At 47.7% G+C, this 24,494-nt stretch overlaps 1 protein-coding gene across 1 annotated transcript in view; it reads right to left on the bottom strand.

Moving 5' to 3' along the window:
- PRSS42 (protease, serine, 42) overlaps positions 1–12,309 on the bottom strand; it is a 28,470-nt gene extending 16,161 nt beyond the window's left edge. The window contains exons 1-2 of the mRNA XM_006893037.1: positions 12,141–12,309; positions 11,881–12,028 (exon numbers count right to left, since the gene is read on the bottom strand). Coding sequence (XP_006893099.1) covers positions 11,881–12,028; positions 12,141–12,309 — 317 coding nt within the window. The remainder of the gene's footprint in view (positions 1–11,880; positions 12,029–12,140) is intronic.
- Positions 12,310–24,494: the final 12,185 nt, after the last annotated feature.

Here is a 24,494-nt window from a genome sequence, read left to right as displayed (position 1 = left end):
GAGCTAGCGAAGATTCAGCAAAGCAGCATTATGAACAAACAGGAATACACCCACGTTCATTGCAGCTCTACTAAAAATAGCCCGAATATAGAAACAATCTAAATGATTATTAACAAATGAATGGAACAATAACACAGTCGAACATAACACACAAGGCAATACCACTCAGTCAGAAAAAGTTGCATGTACAATTCTGTGATATTGATTATTCTTCATGTTCTACAATTATTCTTATACTCCTAAGTGGTTCATCCCTGAACATTTCAGTAGAGAGATCTGGCGACTTAGTGGTGAAGGAGCTGAGATGCAATCTTTAAAAAAAAGAAGAAAGAAAATATTTTATTGTAAACTTTATTTTTTTTTCATAGTAAGCAGTGCTCAGCAAGAATGATTTTTGTATAGTTGCGATGAAAGAAAAAGAAACAGTTACTTTGCAGTGTGATAAATACTATGATAGAGTTACTAAAATAAAATCTTCCATCAATAGGTTTTGTTTGCTGAGCTGCAATTTTGAAGGTATATGGTTCAAATCTCGCAGCTGCTCTCTGGGAGAAAGATGGGCAATCTCCTCTCATGCAATTAAACTGCCTCTGAATACCCACTGATGTATCAGCTATGGGTCTGGTCCAATTCGATGGTACACAAGAGCAGAATCTAGATTTTTCTGCAGCTATTGAAGCTAGGTGAATTCCCCCGAACTGCTGCCTTGGAGATAATCTTTAAAACTGAAATCATAAACTAAAAATATCCCCTGGCATCTTCTTTAAACCAAGTAACAGTCTAGTTTAACTAGTAAAGAATATCTATGGTGATCTTTGTACTCTTTTGAAGAACTTACTGTATAAAAGCAAATTGCTAACAGCAATAGGAAGCTTGATAGAAGTTTAGGGGGAATTGAATCTATGTCGTAAGGGAAGGACAAATTGAAAAAGAAAGGTTAAAATGGTTACACACTCTGAAGAATGTAATGTCATTGTATTATATGTGTTGACATTGCTGAATTGGAAAGCTTTTCTTTGTGGATATTTTCAATATCAATGAAAAAATAAGATAATCTATTTCTGTAAAAATCACAGCAAGAGAAGCCTGACGGAGTTCATTCTTCCTTGTAATACATTAGGTCGCATATGAATTGGAAGAGGCAACAGGGAAAATTTCTTAAACTAGACACTGACCAAAAATATTCAAACCACAGCTTGAAAAAAATGTAGATAAATTTGGCTACAATACAATATTAAAAGGAAAAGTTATTCCAAAGACTACTGTGGCCATAATATTATTGTCTATAATGTCTAAAGATACTAAAAAGCCAATAATAAAAATATTTAAAATGAAAATAGTCATTAAAAGATGGGCAGAGGTTATGGACAAGAGATTTACAAAAGAGAAATTAATGCTTTTTCTCAAGACAAGGATCAAAACTATAAATATTTCACATTCCAAGACTCAATAGTAACCAAAGAAATGCAAATTAAAACCACAAAATGCTATTTCATATCCATTCGATTGGGGAAAAAATGTAAATATGGCAATTTCACATGTTAGAGAGAAACTTGGTGATATCTAGGAAAGATGAAGTGCATGAGAAATCCATGCTAGAGTGGCTTTTGCACTCTGGGCACAAAGAGCTATTTATGGTGATGTTAATCACTGTAGGCTTGATGACACTGACAGATTAGAAATCATTCCAATGACCATCAACAGAAGAGATAATAATAATCATGGCATAAAAAGTATACAATAGTTAAAATTAATACATTAAAACTATACCATCAATGTTGTTATGTGCCATTGAGTCACCTGCGACTCATAGCAACCCTATGTACAACAGCCCTAAACCCTGCTCTATCCTGTGCCAATCTCACTGTCTCTGACACATCTACCTCTATTACCCCAATCACTGAATCAATCCACCTTATCAAAGGTCTTTCTCTCCTGCGCTGTCCCTCCACCCTCCCAAGCATGAGGTCTTTCTCCAAGGATTGGTCCCTCCTTGCAACATGCCCAAAGTATGTCAGACAAAGCTTTGGAATCCTTGCCTCCAAGGAGCAGCCTGATTTAACCCTCTTTAGGATGAACTTGTTTGTTTTCTTAGCAGTCCCTGGTATATTCAATACTCTTCTCCAGCACCGCAGCTCAAAGACATAAATTTTCTTTCTATCCTTCCTAGTCATTGTCCAGCTCTCTGATGCATAGCAAGTGATTGATTACAAAGACCATGCCCTGTATCAGGCCCACCTTAGTCTCCAGAGTGACATCATTGCTCTTTATTACTTTGTATTTATTACTTTATTTATTTGTAGAGGTCTCTACTTTGTAGAGGTCTTTAATTTCCTGGCTGCTGGTGCCAAGAATGTTGACTGTGGAGCCAAGTAAACTAAAGCTATTAGCAATCCAAATCTCTTCACCATCCATCCTGATGCTGCCAATTGGCCCAGAGATCAACATGTTGTTGTTGTTGTTATGTGCCGTCGAGTCGCTTGTGACTCATAGCGACCCTATGTACAGCAGCCCTAAACTCCGCTCTGTCCTGTGCCAATCGCACTGTCTCTGACACTCCCATCCCGATTATCCCAGTCACTGAATCAATCCACCTCATAGAGGGCCTTCCTCTCCTGCGCCGTCCCTCCACCCTCCCAAGCATGATGTCCCTCTCTAAGGACCAGTCTCTCCTCACAACATGTCCAAAGTAAGTTAGACGGAGCCTCAGAATCCTTGCCTCCAAGGAGCCACCCGGTTTAACCCTCTCCAGGACAAATCTGTTTGTTTTCCTAGCAGTCCATGGTATTCTCAATACTCTTCTCCAGCACCACAGCTCAAAGGCATCAATTCTCCTTCTATCCTTCTTGGTCATTGTCCAACTCTCTGATGCATAACAGGTGATTGCGAGGACCATGGCCTGTATCAGACGCATCTTAGTCTCCAGAGAGACACCACTGCTCTTCAGCACTTTGGAGAGGTCCCTAACAGCAGACTTTCCCATGGCAATGCACCTTTTAATTTCCTGGCTGCTGGTGCCAAGACTGTTGACTATGGAGCCAAGCAAACTAAAGCTGTGTACAACATAGATAAAGAAAAACATTTTGTTAAGTAAAATGAAAAGCAGAATACACCATACAGTTTGTGAAAAACATAAATATGCATTCATGTTATTCATATGACTTATTCACATGAACGTGTGTGTACACCTGTGTAATAAAAGCATAAAATCTTAGGTAATAAGCATAAAACCAATGTCAGGATAGTTTCTTCTGTCGGGGGTGTGGGGGGAAGAAATTAAATCAGGAAGACATAAAGAGCAGAGGGTCAACCATAGGTATAATACTTTATTTTTTAAAGAAAAGAACGCTTGCAACTATGTGCTGATTTGAAAACAGTATACAAATTTTTTGCACTTCTTTCTTCATATGTTGAAATCTAATTCTAATACTCTTGAAATACAAATGTACTAGAAAGGAATGCTGGTGGCACAGCAGGTAAGCACTTATCTGCTACCCAAAATATCAGTGGTTCAAACCCACCCACCCTTCCATAGGAAATAATGTGTCCAGTCTGCTTCTGCATAGATTATGCTCTTGAAAACTCTATCTGGAAATGTTACTCTGTCCAGTAAAGTCACTCCACCCTTTGACTTTTAATCTAGATTTTACCTCTACTACTATAACTATCTTTGGAAGCAGGAGTGGCATCCACTTCCATAATAGCTTGCCTCCGGAAACCCTACGAACCTGGAGAGAGAATGAAAGGCACCCAAGTGTCAAGGACTTTCCTTCATAGGGTCGCTATGAATCACCTGCGACTCAATGGCAGTTAACAACAACAACAACTATAACTATCTGTGTTCCTCTTTTGTTCATAGCGTTTTCAGAAGCCTGCTATTTCAGCAGTAGATGGCCAGTCCTTCTTCCTAGTCTATCTTGATCTTAGAGCTATACTAAAATCTGCCCATCATGCATTACTCCTCTGACATTTCACACACTAGTGGCTCAGCTTTTAGCATCACAGTACCCACAAGTTACCTCAGTACAGCAATCTGACAGACAAGTGCTGTACCAACTAGAACAATGATACGTTTATAGCTGATGAGTTTGAAGACGTAGTGGCTGAGGAGGGCCTCCTTCCAGATGGTTGTGGAGTTACATATATCCCCAATTGAGCTTCCTCGGATGAGTGGTGGGGGCCCTGCATTCATGAAGGTCTGCCTGCCTGTGGACCAACAAATACAACTTCCTGGTTCTAAAAAAGTAGTGATGTCTTATTATTGTTATCTGCAATTACTTAGTGACATAGAAGGAGCCCTGATGGCAAAGGTGGTTCAAATTGACCAGCAGCTCAATGGCAATTTACAGCCTCAGAAGCCCAATGGAGGGTCATTTTTTACTACATCTCTTACCAATGATGCATTTCTTTAATTTATTGATGTGGTGAGCTACATTAATTGATTTGTGAATGTTGAAAAAGCTTTGCATTCCTCAGGTAAATTCCACTTGAGGAAGGTGCACAATGCTTTTTTTAAAAAAATATTTATTTATTTATTATTAATGCTAATGAAAATTTACAGAGGGGTTTTTTTTATTTCCATTCATTCATTGTTGCACTTTTCTTTCTGCCCACCCCTCCCCTCTAGTTAGTTCTTCTCTTTGAAAAGTAAAAGAAAAATTCTTCCATTGTTATACAATCCCTCCCCCAAAGTCCACTCCACTAGGCACAATGCTTTTTGTATGTTAATGCTTTCGGTTTGTAAATATTTGGCTGAGGAGCTTTGCGTCTATGTTCCTTCCTTGTAATGTATTTGTCTGGTTTCAGTTTCAGGGTAATGCTGGCCTCCTAGAAACAGCAAAAATAATAAATAAATGCATGAGCTGACTGCTTGAAAACAAAGCCGTAAAAATGGGTAAACCATTAATTAGCATACGCAAGAAGAAGAAAGCAATAAACATGAGGAAGAAATAATTGAAGAAAGATAAGAACCAAAAAGACTTTCAAAACCTTCTATTTTCTGGAAATTTTTCCAAAAATTGATGTTAATTCTTCTTTAAATGTTTGGTAAACTTCACCAGTGAAACCACATGAGCTGTATTTTCTGTTTTACAAAGTTAATAACTTGACTCAATTTCATTTTAAAAATAAAAGCTTGCTCTGGTTATCTGCTTCTCTTTGAATGAGTTTTAGTAGATCATGCCTTTAAAAAAATTTTTATTCATTTCATCTAAATTGTCAAATTTGTAGACATAGAGCTGTTAAAAGCTTGTTTGTCCACTAAAGCACTAAAAGCTTTAGTGTCCATGGAATCAATTGTAAAGTCCCTGCTTTCATTTTTAATATCAGTAATACGGACCATCTCTCTTTTTGTCTCAGCCTGTGTAGAGGCTTGTTCATTTTCTTGATCTTTGCAAAGAGCCAATTTTTGGTTTCATTGGCTTTCTCTATTAATTTCCTGTTTCCAATTTTATCCATTTCTGCCTTAGCAAAAAAAAAGGGAAAAAAAGCTTTTAAGTAGACCAAAAGGGTACTTTATCATCCTAAAAGGTATAACTCACAATGAAGATAAATCTATTTATGTTATAATAGAAGGCATAACAGTGGTATGGTGGAGGGTTTGAATTCACCAGCTGACACAGAGGAGAAAGGTGGACAGTCTACTGTAGGAAAGATTTACTCAATGGAGGGTTGGTAGAAATGAGACCAATTTGAAGGCAATGAATTGCTTTTGACTTGTATGTTCTAGTAACCTGCTTTAAGTAAAAACTATGGAAATAGAAACACATTGGTAATAACAATCAAAAAAAGGCAAATTCAATGCTATCCAAGTTCCAAGTCATAGTGACTCTCCTTTGGGTTCAAGGCTACAGATTTTTATGGAAGGAAGTTCCAAGTCATGGTGACCCTCCTTTGGGTTCAAGGCTACAGATTTTTATGGAAGGAAACTGCCAGTCTTTCTCCCTTCTAGCACTGGTACATTCCAACTGCTGATTATTCCACTAGTAGCCTGATATGTTTGTTATACATCCACTGCCCCGGTGTGAGCTCACTTTTTTCCAGTAGTATAGCAGATATGTCAGTCTAGAGCCTAAGCTGCACATGATCCAGGACATGGTCTTCATGATTACCTATTATGCATCAGAAAGATGGACGATGACCAAAGAGAACAGAAGAATTGATGCCTTTGAGTTGTGGTGCTGGAGAAGAGCATTGAACATACCGTGGACTCCCAAGAGAACATAGAAGTCTGTCCTGAGAAGAGTGAAATCAAGCTGTTCCTTGGAAGCAAGGATTTTGAAGCTCCATCTCACATACTTTGGGCATATTGCCAGGAGGAATCAATCCTTGAAGAAAGGTGACAGGGTGGAAGGATAGCACAGGAAAGGAAGCCCCCGGAGGAGATGGATTAACTCAGTAACTGGGGTAATGAGAGTAGGTGTGTCAGAGACACTGAGACCGGCCCAGGATAGAGCAGAGTTCAGAGCTATTGTGCATAGGGTCGCTATGAGTTGTGGTCAACTCGAGGGCACATAACAACAATAGCAAACAAGTAAGTAAAAAAGAACTAAAAAGTTCTATAACCACTGGGTGAAAAGGTGTTGGAAACAGGATAGTCACAAAGCCTCAAAGTTAACTCCTTACAAATTATTAATTCCAAGATGACATTTTCCTTAACAAACACCACCTTAATCCAAGCAATCAAACTCAGGTTGATTACCAGCTTATTCTACATAAAATTGTTTGCTAAAATCTCCAGGAGACAGACAGAAAAATCCAGATCGATGACGATTTTGCACAACTGGTTTAAGTTGTCTTAAAGTATCGGCCATTAAAATTTATAGTATTTGTGAAGCCAAGTAGTTGGGTCTTTAAAAATTCATTTCTTTTTTCATTTGAGAGTGGGAGAGACAGCAGTTTTAAATGAGACAAAAGAGATGCAGCAATAAAATTCAGTGTCTAACACTTCCCTGGATCTTGAGCCAATTAAAAAAAGCTATTAAAAGTAGTGCCTTTTTTTCTATGGTGATGGGACAATTGGTATCAATTAATGGCAAAGATTACACAATCTTTACTTGGAAAAAGAGAGAAATAGCAAATAGGCAGCTCTGGTTTGCCCAGCTCGCCCAGAGCCTATACCTCCATTTATAATCCACCAGCATCTCCACGGGAGAAAGATAGACAATCTTCTTCCAGGGGATTTACAGTTTTGTAAACCCAGTGGAGGGTCAGTTATGAGTTTGAGTTTTGTGTGAAATATCACATCAAGAAAACAAGCAACATTATGATAGACGGTGAAGAGACTGAGATTGCTAACAGCTTTAGTTTGCTTGGCTCCACAATCAACCTCTTGATATCAGCAGTCAGGAAATCAAAAGATGAATTGCATTGGGAAAATCTGCTGTCAGGGACATCTCCAGAGTACTGAAGAGCAACAATGTCAGTCTGGAGATTAAGGTGTGCCTGTTCCAGGCCATTGTCTCCACAATTGCTTGCTATGTATGCATCAGAAAGGTAGACAATGACTAGGGATGATAGAAGGAGAATTGATGTCTTTGAGCTATGGTGCTGGAGAAGAGTATTGAATATATGGTGGACTGTAGAGAAACAAACAGGTTCATCCTGGAGAGGGTGAAATCAGGCTGCTCCTTGAAGGCAAGGATCCTGAAGCTTCATCTGACATACTTTGGGCATGTTGCAAGGAAGGATCAGTCCTTGGAGAGGAATATCATGCTTTGAAGTGTGGAAGAACAGAGAAAGAGAGGAAGACCATTGATGAGATGGATTGATTCAGTGACTGGGTAATGGTGATAGGTGTGTCAGAGTCAATAAGGTTGACACAGGTTAGAATAGGTTTCAGGACTGTTGTACATAGGGTCGCTATGAGTTGCAAGAGACTCAACGGCACTTAACAACATCATTATTTTTTTAAGAACTACAAAACTTCAAAAAAAGAGGTAGAACGGAAGTGATGTAGTTGTTATACTACAGTTAGATATAAACAAATATCTCATGGGATTCATTTCCTTGATTCAAGGTCTTTGATTCATGGTTTCTGAAAATACAATTGATCCTAACGTTGTGTTTGAGAGTTTCTGTTAGCCTCCTACTTTTATGACTTCTTGTTGTTGTTGTTGTTGTTGTGTGCTATAGAGTCAGAATTGACTTATAACTGACCCTCTTGCAGGATTTCAGAGACCCTAAATCAAACAGGAAATGATTGTCCATCTTTCTAACAACAATACACACACACATACATATATGTCATACACATATACATATATTTAGGGGAGCTCTATTAGTAAGAAGCTGCACTACAGTCCTAAAGGCACGCAGTTTGAATCCACCAGCTGTTCCGTGGAAGAAGGATGGGTAAACTCCTTTCATGCAATTAACTGTCTCTGAAAACCTGCTGGAAGGTCAACTATGGGTCAGTTACAGCTCGATGGCACACAACAACAACAACATGTATATATGCCTAACATATAGACTGTTAACTGCTAAGTGACAGTTCCAATCCACCAGCCACTCCAAAGGAGAAAGATGTAAAGATTTACGGACTCAGAAATCTGGCGAAGCATGGCTGTGAGTTAGAACCAGCTTAATAGTAGTGACTTTGCTTATTTCATATAGAAAGTGAGAAGATGGACAATATACATAGCATAATAAATGAGATCAAGTTATTATACTTTGAACGCTGAGCCTAAAATTACAGCATTTCTCCTCAAGCATCCATGCAATCCTTGGAGAAATAAGCCTTATATATTAGTTCACACGCCCCCAAAAAAATCCAACTTTAGTGGATTCCACAGAGTAGAAATGGCTCAGGAAGAGATCTCTAACCACAATGCCGTAAAAGCAGAAATGAGTAACAAAAATCAGAAACCCAAAGAGCTTCCCACCTGAAATGCTTAAACTCTTCCTTAAATTATTCTCAAGTCAAAGAGAAAATCACAAGATACTACACAACAGAATCTCTTAGAAATGAATTCTTGTTTGAGGGAGAAAAGAATCCTCACCTTACAAACTTTCTTAGACTCTAAAGAAAGAAGCCAATAAAACCAATTCCTGTCCAACTCAAGAAATTAGAAAAAGAAAGAACAATAAAGTCAACCCAAGGATAGCAGATGGAAAAGATTAATAAAGCTAAAAGTGGAAGTTAATACATCTTAAAAAGAGAAACAGCAGAACTAATACATGCATGAGCTGATTACTTGAAAACAAAGCCACAAAATGGATAAATGATTGCTTAATATTCTCAAGTAAAAGAGGAGAAAACACAAAACATAAGTAAATAATTATGACATAAAATCAGACCTACAGAAGAAACATTTTAAAAGTCACAAAATTTGCTCTAACTTTATGCAAATAAATTTGAAAATCTGGATAAATGGGCAGTTCCCTCCAATGATGTTTTACCCAGACTGACTCCAGAAGAGAGAAAATTTAAACATCATTTACCATGAAAAAAACAGATTAGCAAAAGGTAATTCTAAAGAAAATAACAAAAAAAATATATATAGTTTTAGATTTTATAGGACATGTCTGCCAAATGGTAATAAATTAATATCCTTCAGTATCACTCACTGGCCCGCTGGCATTCAGCTGGTGATCTTCCATTCAGTGATCTTCCATTCCGTTTCTGAGGCTGTTAAGCTAGGATAATTCTAAATGACCCACTGGCTCTGAGGAGCAAATACATTTATCCATGTTCTGGACTCTGTTCTCACTTGAGGCAAAATTTAGAGGAAAATATCCTGACCTCGACCCTGACTCTGACTCTGACTCCGCAATTAGCCTCTCACCTTTACCTCCTCATCTCCCCCTGCCCTTCACTCCTCAGCCTGAAATACCTTCAGGAAGTTCCTCCTTTCTCTACTTTGGGCAAGCAAAGAAGATTTTTTTTTTTTTTTGCAGAAAAGGACAGTTTTGGGTTTTTTTGGTTTTTGGTTTTTTTGTTTGTTTGTTTTTGTTTTTTTGTTTTTGTTTTTTTTTTTAGCAAAGGAGATCTTAACCCACGGGTTAAGCGTGTCCTGCGGTACAACCAGAGTCCTCCAATGTGTTCCACGCTGCCTTCAAGGAGGTGGCAGATGAGAGTCCTACAAGGAGCCAAATTGAGTTAGGGGCAGCCTATATATAGGCTGGGGCTATAGCCAACTTTCCCAGTGCAATTCATCTTTGGATTTCCTGGCTTCTGGTACCAAGAGGGTTGAGCTCCCTGTGAGGGAGCTCTGTTGGCCTAGTGGCAAGAAGCTGTACTGCAATCCCGAAGGCTCATGGTTCGAATCCACCAGATGCTGTGCTGGAGGAGGCGCAATCTCCTCCTGTGCCAGTTGGATCTGATTCAACTGAGGCAAGTTCTTCAGGTCCTCCTCACTTTCAGCAAGCAGAGTTGTGTCATCTGTATAACTTGGGTTGTCAATGAGTCTTCCTCCAATTCTGAGGCCACTTTGCTCCTCATAGAGCCCAGCCTCCCAGATGATCTGTTCTGCATATAGATTGAAAGTATTACTATCTGTAAAAGCTGAGAGCAGGGAACTCTGGTGGTCTAGTGACAAGAAGCTACACTGCAATCTCAGAGATATGCAGTTCGAATCCATCAGATACTCTGCCGAAGAAGGCGGAGCAATCTCCTCTTGTACCAGTCAAATCCCATTTGACAGTACACACACACACACACACAAGATTTTAAAAAATAAATTTAAAAAAAAAAAGCTGAGAGCAGTGCCTGTCACACACTAAGTGCTCGGTGCGTATTAGTCACCAGCATTGTCTTTGTTGTGACTTTCAGGAAGGGCCCTAGCAGTGGGGAAAGTGCAGACATCAGGCAGATGAACACAATCCTCCAGCCACCAGATCTTCCCACCCGCCTGCCACCTGCCGGTCTGCCGCCCCCTCCCTGTCTTCCGGGTCCCTCTGTGCAGCCTCCTCCCAGGTCCTTCCTCCAGACCCTGCACCCGCACTCCTTTTGCTCTTTGTCTCTTGGTCACAGATGGAAGGTTACAAAGTGGACTTTGGGACCGTTTCTGGTGACCCCAGAGCACCTCACTGCCTGTGGTACTGAGGACAGAGGCTTCACTGACTACCCAAGATAGCTTGTGCAGGCTGCCTCCTGCATTCTGTCCTCATCTTCATCCTTCAATTCTTCACTTCTCAGCTCCCCCCTCTGCCTTATTAACTCTCCTCAAAACCGCACCTCAGCTCCCAGTTCTCCCTCCTGTGAAAACTGCTCCCTGACATTCCCAAAGCCCCCTGTGCTGACTTCTCATTGGCAGTAGTCATTCTCCACAATACCATCCGTGTCACCCCAATCTTCTCCCCAAATTACCAACCAACCCCTGGCTGGGCAACTAGGTGGTCTAAGCTGACCCTCAGCCCCTCTTTCTCTTCTCCTCTAGAAATGAAATGCTCTTGGTCCATCTGCTTTCCACTCCCAGCCCCCTCCACGCCCCCAACAACAGCCCACCCTGTGGAGGAAATGAAAAGTGGGAAGTGAAGCGGTTTGCCAGGAGCAAACAGCAAGGCAGGGGGCGAAGCAGGACTTGAACTCATGGCCCTGCACAGCATCAAGGAGCTGAGAAGTTGGCTCCCAGGTCCAGGACATAGTGGACGAATGGAAGGACAGGACCCAGGCGTCGTCCTCGGGCCCCACTCGTCCACACTACCCGTGTCAGGGGAGCACACAGGAGCTGCCGCCCGCCCCCTGGACCCCCGCCAGTCGTTATCCCGTGAGGTCAGCCGCGGCCGGCAATTTCGGGGAAATACCAGTTCCTTATTAAAAACAGGCGGTGGCCAGGGCCCCTGCTGCTTTCCCAGTAGAAACTGGCTGTTTGTTCCAAAAGGAATAAAAGTGGGCAGAGCCCTGTCCGCTGCTGAGGTTGGAGGCCTGGGCTGCAGTACCTGGTCAGGGAGCCCTGGGGCTGCTGTGGGGAGGGGGCATTGGGTACATCCAGAGGTTTTGGCAAGGTCAGCCTTGGGTGAGGGGCCAGGCACTGGGTCCAGGGAGGAGACAGACACAGCATAGAGAGGTCACTATTAGGAATGTCACCTGGAAGCCACAGGAGACAGACAAGGCTTGCCCCCATCAGGGATCGAACTCAGGCAGGGGGCAGGGCCTGGGGAAAGCATGTAGAGGCTGTAAGGACACACTGCTCCCTTACCCGCACCCGGGCAGCACCCCCCGCTTGCATCCCCTGCACCGCTGCGTTCATCCCCTGCACCGCAGTATCCCCTGCACAGCTGCATCCTCTGCCTCGCTGTGTGCATCCCCTGCACCACTGCATGCATCCCCTGCACCTCTGCGCTCATCCCCTGCACCACTGCGTACATCCCCTGCACTGCAACATCCCCTGCACCGCTACATGCATCCCCTGCACCGCTACGTGCGTCCTCTGCACCACTACATGCATCCCCTGCACCGCTGCGTGCACCCCCTGCACCGCTACATGCATCCCATACACCACTGCATCCCCTGCATCACTACGTGCATCCCCTGCGTCACTACATGCATCCCCTGCGTCACTACAGGCATCCCCTGCACCGCTACGTCCATCCCCTGCACCACTACATGCATCTCCTGCACCACTGCATCCCCTGCGTCACTACATGCATCCCCTCCACCTCTGCGCGCGTCCCCTGCGGGGGAGCCCCCAGTCCCCTCGGCCTGCAGGGGGCGCCGGCGAGCCGCGCCTCCGCCGTCAGACAGGCTCGCGGCCTGGAGCCCGGGCATCTGGAGCGAGTTAGGGTCGGGGAGGCCTGGCGGCCGGCGGCGTGAGCTCATCCCGGCCCGCCCCGTTGCGGTCTCCCCGCCTGTGAACGGCACAGAGCACAGAAGCGCCGCGCGCCGGGGGAGCAGCGGCTCCTTCCGGGATGTGGGTGTGAGGGGGACCCGCGGGAGGGTGTGTGTGGCTGGCGCGCGGCCGAGGCAGGGCTGAGCCCGGGGAGCATCGCCCGCGCGCGGTGGCTGGCGAGATGCTGCGTGTGTCCCCGTGGGGCAAACTCTGTGCACGGGATAGAAGTGCACACGTCCTGGCCCACGCTCTCTTCGCATCATTAACCCCCATTTTGCAGAAAAAGCTAAATCCGAGAGGAGGATGAAAGCTGGTGGGGACCCCAAGCTGGGTCCCTGTGCGTGTGCAGAAGTTCTGGGTTGGCCTGCACCACATTACCCCCAAAATTCACACTAGCTTCCCAGTCACTGCCACTCCCACTTCCCAGGACCCCGTCAGCCCAGGATCCTGGGTAACTGTGACACACACAGAAAGACGTGATCAAAGAGAACTATTAGAAGGTTTCAAGGTGGTGGCAATGGGTCGGAGAGGACCCTGGTCCCACCCTCTTACTCCTCCTCCCCATGGAGGTCCTGGGTGCTGGAAGGGTTCACAGTGACACTGATCCCTGTGCCTTAGCCACCAACTCCCTCACTGCCCCCCACTCCCCAAATGGTCCTGACGTGCAGCCCAGAGACTAAGCAGTCTCCAAAGGCCCATGACTCCAGGGACCAGGAAACCAGAGTGGAGATATGGGCATCATCAGACATACAGCAGGGAGCTGAAGGTGTCTGAGAATCAGAGCACCCCCACTTCAAGCTGGTCCCACCCCACCCCCCAACTCAGGGTGTTCCTGTCCTAGCTTTGGGTAGTGGCAACCCCAGCTGCTCTGGAGAACTGAGGGAGGTGACCCTGACCACCCAGCACCTGCTAGCCTTGCTGACTGGTCTCAAAGGGATGTCACACCCCTAGTCCCCTCCTTTCACACCCAGCTAGCCATGACCTGAGCAAAGGCCAGGCCTGCTACATGGTGCACCTCACCGGAATCTGTCACCAGCTAATGTGTGAAGTCCACAGCCCCGTTGGTGGGGCCTTGTGAGGGCAGGCCTTGCTGAGGAGGGTACACTGAAAAAGGCAATGTCCCTGACTGGGCACAGAAGCCCTCAGCTCCCCGGACATTGGGGCAAGCTGGGGGAGGGATTTTTTTTTAAACTAGAATGACTCTGGTTTGCATAACCAGAGCTTCCAAATTACTTAGCAAAACATGTTTGCTTTTTAATTAACATGTGCTTGAAAAACAATGGTTTTCATTAAAGTGGGTGGGGGAGAGAAGGGATGGTGGGGGGAAATATTTCAAGGAGCTCCAAGTCCCGAGTCAGACTTCTTAAAAATAAAGTAAAAAACTTGCCCCCAGCTGGTGGAGTCTGAGAGAAGAAGCTCCCGGGACCTCCAGCTTTGCTGTTGCCCCCTTGCTGTGAACACGCCTATTTGCTGACCCAGCAATTACTCAAATCCCCACCATTCCCTGGGCCCCTCCGGGGAGGGGTGCTCTTATAGAAATCACTGTCTTGGGCAGTAGATGAGTTGGGGTCCATCAGGCAGAAAGAGGAGCGGGAACGTCATGAATCAAGGCTTGAGAAGGTTGGCCTTATTGAGATGACACTAAGTTTACTGAGGGTCGATCCAGGAGAGGAGGTGTCCCACATATCGTGGGGGAGTCAGCTTCCAACAGGGTAGAGGGACAGAGCTAGGTGGGGAGTAGGGCATGTCTAAAGCCCCATGGAGATGAGGGAGGAGGCTGGACTGGCACTGGGGACACAGCTGGGAGGGAGGGTAAGCCTGCAAGGGCCAAGGATGGACAAAAGAGAGTTAAGGACTCTATAGAGAACCAGCAGTAGGAGGTTCAAGCCCCTCAGTAGGAGGCAGCATTGATCCCAGCATCCCTCCTTAAGAAGGCAATGGGGACACCATTAAACACATACACATATCTCTGTTTGTGATCTCTCCCTTCTCCCCACAACTCCCAGCTCTCAGGCTCTCCCTGCTTTATGGGACTTTGGGGTTGAGAGAGTGGCTCTATGTTTGCCCTCTCCTCTTCCTGCCTTCCCCAAATCTTGGGCCAAGATTTCTCTGAGAAAGAGGTGTCAGTGTCTGGAGATGGGAGCAGATCAGCTTTGCCACTTCTGCAGCCCCTAATGTAAGATTGGGCAATGTTACCTTCTCCTTAACATCTCAGAGGCTGGTACTCCTGCCCTCTCTCCCCAGATCCCTCTGGGCCAGAAGACATCAGTCAGGCCCTGTTGAAAAACCTTCACATTCACACTTTCTGAGGCCTGAGAAAGAATCTGGGCTCCCTGAGAACAGGGCTATGTTACTCACAGCTGTTCTCCGGAGGAGCCTAGAACACTGTTTGTACCCAGTCGGTGCTCAATAAATGCTTAAAGAAGCATGAGACAGTAGGGATGGTCCCTCAGAGTCAGCCACACTGGCCCTCCTCCCTGACCCTATGGGGCCAGTGTCATATTGGAGGGCAGTTTAGGGTCAGAAATCAGCCTAGATTGTGGCAGCACCCCTAGTTCCTGGGAGGAGATGAAGAGATTGAGAGGAAGCCTCTGAGATGTGAAGGTACCCTCAATGGTGAAGTCAGGTGGCCCAGAAGCTCCACCCAGGACCCTGTTTCTCATTAGGGGCCTTCTTGCCCCCCTCCACCCCACGCCCGCACATGAAACGTGCCTCCCTGTGCTTAATTCATTACGCCCGGGCCGGGTGGGAGGCCCAGCGGGCGGGGGTTATTTTTTCCCCTGAGCTCAGACATTCCTCATTTTATTATTCTCCACACTTCAAAGCAGCTGTCGCCTTCCCTGGCCACCCCCGGCCTGAAGCTCAGAATCCAGAAGGGGCTTCTCAATGATTCAGGACACCTCAGGTTCAGCACAGGAAAGGAACTGAAACTCAAAGACAGCTGGGGTAGGACCCCACGGCAACCTGCAGGCTCCGCGCCTGAACTTAGCCTTGAAGCACTGTGCACACCCAGTTGCCCTCCTATGACATTAACCCTCCTGGTCTCTCTTCATTCCTCTGGTGCACTCACATGCACTGACGTGCACACACCCCTCTTTGACCTTAGTGTCCCCCTATAAACCACAGCCCACTGGCTCTCAGCACCTGCAGATTGCCTCCCAGATGCCTCTCTAATAGCCAAGGCCCAGGAACCTGCCCTGGCCTCCCTAATCCCAAAGCAGGTGCCAGAAGAACACTGCACAGTGGCCCTGCCCTGTAGGGAAAAAAAGAAAAGAGAAGCCAGTTGCCATGGAATTGAGTCAAAACCCTGGACATTAAAATATAACTCAACTCTAAAAGAATAAATTGATGTGTCTTACAGAGGGTACAGCCAGAATGCTCCGTGGATGACAAAACTTGGTCTCACTTACTTTGGGCATGTTGCCAGGAGAGGCTATTCCTTGGAGAGGGACAGCATGCTCGGAAAGGGGGAGGGTCGGCGAAAAAGAGGAAACCCTTCATTGAGATGGATTGGCACAGTGACTGCAGCAACGGGCTCAAGGGTGTCAGAGATTGTGAGGATGGCACAGGATAGGACAGGGCTCACATCTGTTGTTCTTAGGGTCACAGTGAGTGGTACTCAACTTGATGACACCTAACAACAACAACTACATAGGATTTTCTTGGCTGCAATCATTACGGAAGCGGATCACCAGGCCTTTCTTCCGTGTCACCACATGGTGGGTTCAAACTGCCAATTTTCTGGTCAGTGGTCAAGAGTAAGTGGATTTCTCCACCCAGGAACCTGGGACCTGCTCAGGACTGTAGCAAACAGCTCTCCTGGGCACCAGAGCCTTGTGGAAAGCACAGAGCAATATGGCCAAGGTAGGTCAGTCTAGTGGCCTACTGAGGGCCGGGCAGGGAATGGACAGGTTTGGGACCCAGTGCTAGAGAAATGGAGATTCACTAGAGAGATATCTGCCACCTCAGAGCTGACAACTCTTTCTGGCTGAGATGCCTCAACAAACACTGGACTAGCTACCTGCTGCCGGAGGCATTCCAGAAAACAGCAGCTCTGTCAGACTCTTGCTTGCCCTAGACAAGATGACCAAGATGTCAGAAAGCCTTTACTGTCCAACCTTTAAGTCAGTGTCCAGAGCTAGTGGACAACAATAACCCTCGTCAGATGGACAGGATGGGGGATCCCACATCACTCAGCAAGGGTAGTAGGACAGGCCAGGGCACAAGGACAGGAGACATGGGACCTTGCCCAGCCCCAGCCCCAGTGTCTCCCTCCTTTGGTTTGCTATTGAGTCCTGGTGCCTGGTTGTGTCATCATTGTGTACTGACGGATCAAGAGGGAGCTGACGGAGAGTGGCCTGCAGGACCAGAAGAGGGACTCAGATACCAGAGGAAACTGAGGTAGGAACCCAGGAGGAACAAGGGATGCTAAGGGCTGAGTCAGGGGAACCCTCCTGGTGCCTGTGGCCATGTTGTCCCCATTAGCCTTACAGCTAAGCTCAGACTCCCAGGGTATGGGGCTTCCAAGCAACAGCCTCCTAAGGTGCCCAGGAGAGTGGGGGATGCTCTGTGATGCAGTCCCAGGGAGGAGGTTCTTACAGTCCCCAGAAATGCTGGGGCCTGTCCTCCCGTACAGAAGGCCTCTCCAGAACCGCCCCAGGACCCCTCTGCTAGAGGAAGGCATCCTGAAGGGACTGGGCTGGGTGGCATGCATTCTTAAAAGAACAAACAGCCACTAGCTGACCCTCAGAGTGAGTCCTTGCAAGGAGCAAGAGCCTTGAATTGTGGGGGGGGGGTGTCACCCCACTGCCTTTACTCAGGCCTGGCCATTTAAAGGGAAAGCCTGGAAAGTGGCCAGCTTCCCCCACTCCCACCTCTCAGCCCTGAACACCCTGTCCTCTTCCCGGAGAGAAACCACAGAGTATCTGCTTTCCTGCCATGGCGGCCACCATCCTACCCCCATGGTGCAGCTAAGAATGGAAGGTCACGGCCACCATCAGCACTTCCACTGTCAGCCCAGGGGTGGGACCGATAGGGGCTTGGTATTGGAGTTTTGAGGACACTCAGAATCCCCCCAGGATCCCAAATGTGCATCAAAGGAGGGAGGCTGTGTGCTCCCCTCCTCCCCTCATCTCCTTACCCTCCTACACTCCACCCCCCCACATCCTCCACACCCATACCCCAACCCACCCCCCTACTGGTCCCTGGGGCCATCTGCACACCATACCCATTCCCAACTGGCAGGGCCAGAACTGTTAGTCCTCCCAGATTGAGCAGACACACGAATGAATGAATGGATGCATGCATTAATCCCACTCAGCCACAGGCCTGGAAAAAATGGCCCCACTCCAGGGTTTTAGGGAGATGTCAATTGCACCAAACTGTGAAAAGTCCTCAGAGCTTAGCAAACTGACTTGTAAGGTCTTATTTTGCCAAATACACACATGGAAAACAAAACCTTCTAGCTACCACCATCATTGTTTTGTAAACAAAAGGATATTCTCAAGGAAAAAGAAAAAAAAAAGTAAGCAGAATAAGAAATTAATTTCATGAGAAGCCAAGAATGGGCTTTATTCTTCTCTCATGGAAATCTCAGGTATTTTCACCGGTGGGGTCTTGCCCTTGCAGAACCCCTTCCTGTGACTTTCCTGACTAGAATTGGTCCCCTCTATTTGCACACCCCTTGAAACAGGAGGCTCACTACGTCTCGCAGTGGGCTCTGCAGCTAAGGTCATTCTACAGCAACCCTGAGAGGGACAAAAGCAGGGATATGGGGGGAGAAATGGCAGAAGTGCTGAGGGGAAGCAAGATGGAGGCCTCAGGGTTTAAGAGAGGGCGAGGACACAGGAAGAGTGGCAAAGAGGATTTTCCCATTTAGTTAAAAATCAGGAAATCAAGGGAGCTCTGGTGCCCTAGTGGCAAGAAGCTGCACTGCAATCCCAGAGGTGTGCGGTTTGAATCCACCAGATGCTCTGCTGGAGAAGGAGGGGCCATCTCCTCCTGTACCAGTCGGCTCCAATTTGATGGTACACACACAAAAAAGAATTTAAAAAATTAAGAAAAAAATCAGGAAATCAGCTGAGTCCTTTCAAACTGCCCACCTCTCACAGCTCTGGACCCCCAACTGCACCATCCCAGCCCCATGGCTCTCAGGAAAGACTCTGATGTGCCCCCTCCCACCGTGAATGTGTGAGGTACCCATAGACCACAGTCAGAAACTGAGATTGGAAGGCCATGGTGGAGCTTCAAGCATCACAGGCCAGGACAAGAAAGAGGGGCTAAGGAGGGGTCAGGCAGGGGCCTTTCCTGGCCTTGACCTTCTAGAGTCTTCCCGGATCCAAGGGGCCCTGGTCCTGAGCTGCTGAGGCGGCCTGTGGGCGGCTAGGGCAGGGAGCCTCATGTGCACACACTCACACACACACACACACACACACACACACACTCCACATTCCACTTGTGCTCTGTCAGCGTTTGGGCAAAACCAGGATTGTGTGGCTTTGGGGAGGGCGGGGACAAATAACCCCCAAACTTGGGTGAGGGCGGGACTGGGGCTCATTGAAAGGGACTTTGGAGAACTCCAGGGAGCTACTCTGTGTCCAGGTCACCAGGTTCAAGGTCTAGGGGGTTTCTTGCTGGTCTCAGCGGTGTGGGGGGAGGGGGTGGGGGGAGCCATTCCCTAGGGTCCAGGCTGGGTCTGGTCCCAGTTAAGCTCATCCTTATGGCATCTCAAAACCCTCAGTAACACTCAAAGAGTCTGGTGCTCCCAAGCACCCCCTTATGCAGCATGAGGACTTCAGGTCATGCCCAGATGCCACTTCACACACCCCGCTGCCTGGTTTTATGCCACTGCCTGATTTCTCCTAAGGCCTTCAGCTTTCTATCAGTCCCTCTTTCCCTCTAAGTTCTTTGAGCAATTTCACACTCTGGGTTTTTTCCCTTCTTGTGGCCTAGAGAATGTTTCTTCCTCCCTCTGAGTTCAGACCCTGCCTGATATCCCTCTACCTTAGCCTGAAGTCTTGGCCTTCCGAGAAACCCCTGACCACGTCTGGGCGGGCACCCCAGGACGCCAGGAATGGTGTCGAGAGGGTGTAGTGTATGGCAGGCTGCCGAGAGCCACAGGCAACCAAGCAGTGACACTGGATGAGAAGAGGGACAATTTGTTCTGAGCCTTTTATAGGCCCCCAGCTCCCATAATCCTCTGCGCTGTGGACATAACTCCAAATTCAAAACCTCTAGCCTAAAATGGTGAGTTCTGGATTCCAAGGGTTCATCAGGACACAGTTCCCCCATGATGTCACTGGACCTGCTGAGTGGGACACTATATGATTCAGGGGATGCGTCCAGCCTGGGCCAGACACTGCTGGTGTCTGTCCAGGCTCCCCAGCCCCCTGGTCACCCACTGGTCCTTTGGCTCCACTTTCGCGAGAATTGGAGAGGCAGATGGACATTCCTGATGCCTTAGAAGAACCGATGAAGGGGGTAGGAAGTGAGGCGTGGGGAGAGCCCAAACCAGACCCCAGATTTACAAGGCATATGACTCTTGAGACGTGGAGGGGACCATGCTGCGCAGAGGGCAAACCTCTTACCCCCTCCCATCCCTTTCCACTGGCCACAGCCTGGACCACCCTGCTTGAGGGGGGAGCAGAGACCAGTGTTTATGCAACTGTGGAGAGGCCACAGCCTAGTTGGCCATGCTGCCTGACCAGTGCCAGCCCTGACTCAGCAGAGCCCCCCAGCACACACGCATGCAGATGGACAGACACTCACTCACACAGCTATACACACACAGCCCCACACGCGGAAACCTACGTGCTCACACACGTACACCCAGGCACAGTACATACAAGATGCATGTGAGCACAGGCACACACTCCCGGAGTCACGGGCACACACAGAAGTACACAACACACACACACAGAGCCAGAGTAGGTGGGAGGCCACCAAGAGAGGAGACTCTGGCCCCTCAGGGCCCTCTATGCCATTCACTGACACCTGTACCCACAGCCAATGACCTAAGCCCAGGAAAATGCCCTACCTGTAATCAGTGAAGCCACTTGTAACAGGGTGACAACATGGCCGGGCCTGGGACTGAGTAGCATTTGGAAGGGAGCTGACTTTTATCAGGTGAAGCCAGATCACACAATAGGGCTCACCTGGACCCAGTTAGCCCAGCGCTGGCCCTACTGGCCACTCAAGGGAACCGTGCGGCATGAGACCGCAGAGTGTCATGGGGCTGTGGAATGCTCCTTTCCACAGCCAGGTGGGGTGGCAGCCTCTGGGAGCCGGGCGGGGGAGGAGGGGAGGCAGGCTGTAGGGTGGGGGTATGTTTGCATCCAGGCTGGGGCATTGCAAAGTCACCCAGAAACCAGAAGAGTGATGGGCACTCCTGGGAGTGTGGGAAATGCAGCCGCTTGGGGGCACGATGACTTCTCACCTGGAGATGACCGAAAGCAGAAGTCATCTTCATAAACAGCCCAGGGTGAGTGTCTCCGAAAAAGAAAAAGTTGGAACCATCCAATCCCGTGTGGCTCCTGAGCCCGGTGGTCAAGGGCCAGGTAGACAGGACGGGAAGCTGAGAGCTGCCCAGGAGGGTGCTGGCTACGTCAAAAGCTCCTTGCTCAGCAAGATTCTGGGCCAGGGAGCTAACCAGGGGTTAAAAGGGGGTTTCTACTAAAACAGCCCAAAAGTCTAACCACAACTGAATGGATTGAGAAATTGTGGCACATTGACATAATGGAATACTATGCAGCACTCAGGAGCACCGATTTCAAAAAATACTACATAACTTTGGAGAGACCGGAGAGCATTATGCTGAGTGAACTAACTCAGTCTCATAAGGACAAATACTGCATAAGGCCATTGCTATAAAAATAGAAGGATAAGTAGTAAAATATGTGTGGGGATACAAGGGGGGATGGGGTAGAAGCAGAAGGATGAGGATGAGGAGGGGCAAAACTATAGCGTTGGACAATTTGGTGGGTGGAGGGCGGGGGTAAAGAAAATGGGAAGGACCCAGAGGGACCTGAAAAGATAGGCTAATGATGGGCATAGTCCAACGGTGATTAATTGTATAAAACATAATGAACGGGAATAATTGTATGAAACTCAATGTGAATGGAATATAACGTCAAACATGATGTAAACAAACTTGGTAAGCAAACTCATATAAGATAAAAAAAGGAGGGTTCTGTTTCTCTTCAGTGGGGCCTCCATCAACAAGGCTGGCTGGAGCACATGGAAGTCTCCCCACAAGCCTAGGTCATCATGGTAAAGCTGCAGGCATCTCTGTCCCCTATCCCACCACCCAGACAAATACCGAGCCCCTGAAGTGCTCTGATGGGAGACCATGAAAGGGCAAATTATGGCCTCTCTCATCAACAGAACCAGATCTGGAGTTCGAGTAGATGAAGCAGAAATAAAGGAACCAGAAAGGCCTGAGTCTACCAGAGATGCTGCTGAGGGCATCTCTAGACATTGCCCAGAATCCCGTCACTTGTCAACAACCCCATGGCCAGCGGCCTGGGAGAAACATCCAGATCCTGAGCGTTCACAGCCTCCTCTCTGCTCTCCTTGCTTCTCCACTGCCACACGGCAGCCAGTGATGCTGAAGGACATCATCCCAGCGTGCAGCTCACGCCCTACCTGCAACCCACCAGTCCCCGTGACCGCTCTGACTCCGTGTCCTCCTCTCATTTGCCATCACACTCTCTACTCTTGTCTCAGGACCTCTGCCAGATGATGTCCCTTAAACGGCCATACGGCTCCCTGACACAGACAGTGAGGACCCCAGGAATGTTCTAGCTGGCCCAGAGGGCCCTGTCCCAATAAGGAGCAAATAGGAAAAAGTTGATAGACAAATGCCCTTGTCTCCTCACCCCTCGGGTGAGCCTGGTCTGCTGTCTTCAGGAGGTCCAGCTGAGATGGAGCCCACTGCCCACATCATATGCTCTTTAACCCACAGGGACTTGCCTCCCGCCCCCCTCTCCATTCCCACACTCCCTGGAGCATCTCCAAAGAAGGCTACTCTCAGGTCAGCTTCTGGAGGAACCCAACCCTAAGACACCTCTCTCAACTGTCCTTCCAGTCTCGGCTCAGCGACCACTAGATTTCAGCGGAGCTTCCAGACTAAAATAGAGAGGCCTGGTGATCTACTCCCAGCAATCAGCCAACGAGAAGTCCACAGAGCACAGTGGTCTATTCCATTGCACACGTGCTCATCAGGAGTCAGGGGCTGGCTCAGTGGCAGCCAGTAAAAATACTCAGCCCAGAAGTGTGCGGTTCGAATCCACCAGATGCTCCGCTGGAGAAGGAGGGACAATCTCCTCCTGTGCCAGTCAAATCCGATTTGACAGTACACACATAAAAAATAATTTTAAAAAAAAATAAAAGACCGGCGAGCTCTGGTGACCTAGTGTCAAGAAGCTGCAACTGCAATCTCCAAGATGCATGGTTCGAATCCACCAGATGCTCTGCTGGAGAAGGAGGAACAATCTCCTCCTGTACCAGTCAGATCTGATTTGACAGTACACACAAAAAACAATGAAATAAAATAAATTAAGAAAAAATAAAAATAAAAGACCGTGGCTTGAAGAAGAAGCACTTTGGTCTTTAATATCTTCGGCAAGCTCTGGTGGCCTAGTGGCAAGAAGCTGCACTGCAATCCCAGAGGAGAGCTGTTCGAATCCACCAGATGCTCTGCTGGAGAAGGAGGGGCAATCTCCTCCTGTACCAGTCAGATCTGATTTGACCACACACACACAATATCACACGGAAAGAGGCTGTCCATATTTGTCCCGCAGAGCTGTGGGCAGATTCAAATCTTGCCTGCGGGCTGGGAGTGCAGCTTCTTATCACTAAGCCACCAGTGCTCCCTGGATCTTCTTGAGGGGGTGGAAATGCACCCTGATGGGGCCACCCTGACCTCCTGAGCTTTGCTGGCCTGCACAGGTCTTCACTCGAGACCTTGATCCTGCTGTCGAACCTTCTGGTGGACCAGGTACGGACCCTGCAAAGGCAGGCTCTGAGAGCCACTCTGGACACACTTGTTCCTCAGTGTCCCCACCCAACCTAAGGCCCTTCTGTTCTTTCAGCCCGGGGACAGAATTAGTGCCTGCCTGGCATCCATTCCCAGTGCAACTCAGTCAAGGCCATGCCCCATTCTGGGATTCCGTTTTCCCATTCATGATCCAGGTGGCTCCGGGCCCACGGCCGACAGCTCCCTGATTACAGACGAGGACGAGGAAGGAGAATTCAGCCAGGGCCCTAGCACTGTGGCATCTTGCCGGCTTGGTGCCCAAGGCACAGCTGCCGTCTCTGGGAGGTGAGAGGGTTGGACAAGATCAAGAGAGGGAAGAGAAGAAAAAAAGGAAGAAAGAAGGAAGAAAACTATTTATTCACGAGGCCCGTCACACAGGCACAGAGATGTGGTTGCCCAATAGGGTGGAGATGCTGGTGGCCACACAGAGAGGTCTTGTACGGGAGTCTCCCTCCTTCAGACTCTGGCTCCATATCACGAACGGGAGGTGATCTGGCCTCCCCTGGATCCCTGTGGGCACAGGAAGACCGATTACACAGGCGGTGTCACCCCAGGCAGCAGGATGTCAACTGTTGGTGAGGGTGGACGATCTGGGGAAGAGAGGAGGGCAGGAGGGCTGGGACTGTGCGGATGTCTAAGGGGTCAGCAGAGGGTCTGGAAGGGGCGAGGGTCTCACCTGAGTGAGGGGC

Source organism: Elephantulus edwardii, unplaced genomic scaffold, assembly GCF_000299155.1.
Source record: "Elephantulus edwardii isolate Elephantulus edwardi_28Jun2011 unplaced genomic scaffold, EleEdw1.0 scaffold00121, whole genome shotgun sequence".
Classification (NCBI taxonomy): Eukaryota; Metazoa; Chordata; class Mammalia; order Macroscelidea; family Macroscelididae; genus Elephantulus; species Elephantulus edwardii.
The sequence above is the reverse complement of the archived record's forward strand: the minus strand, read 5'-3'. Positions and strand labels throughout refer to the sequence as shown.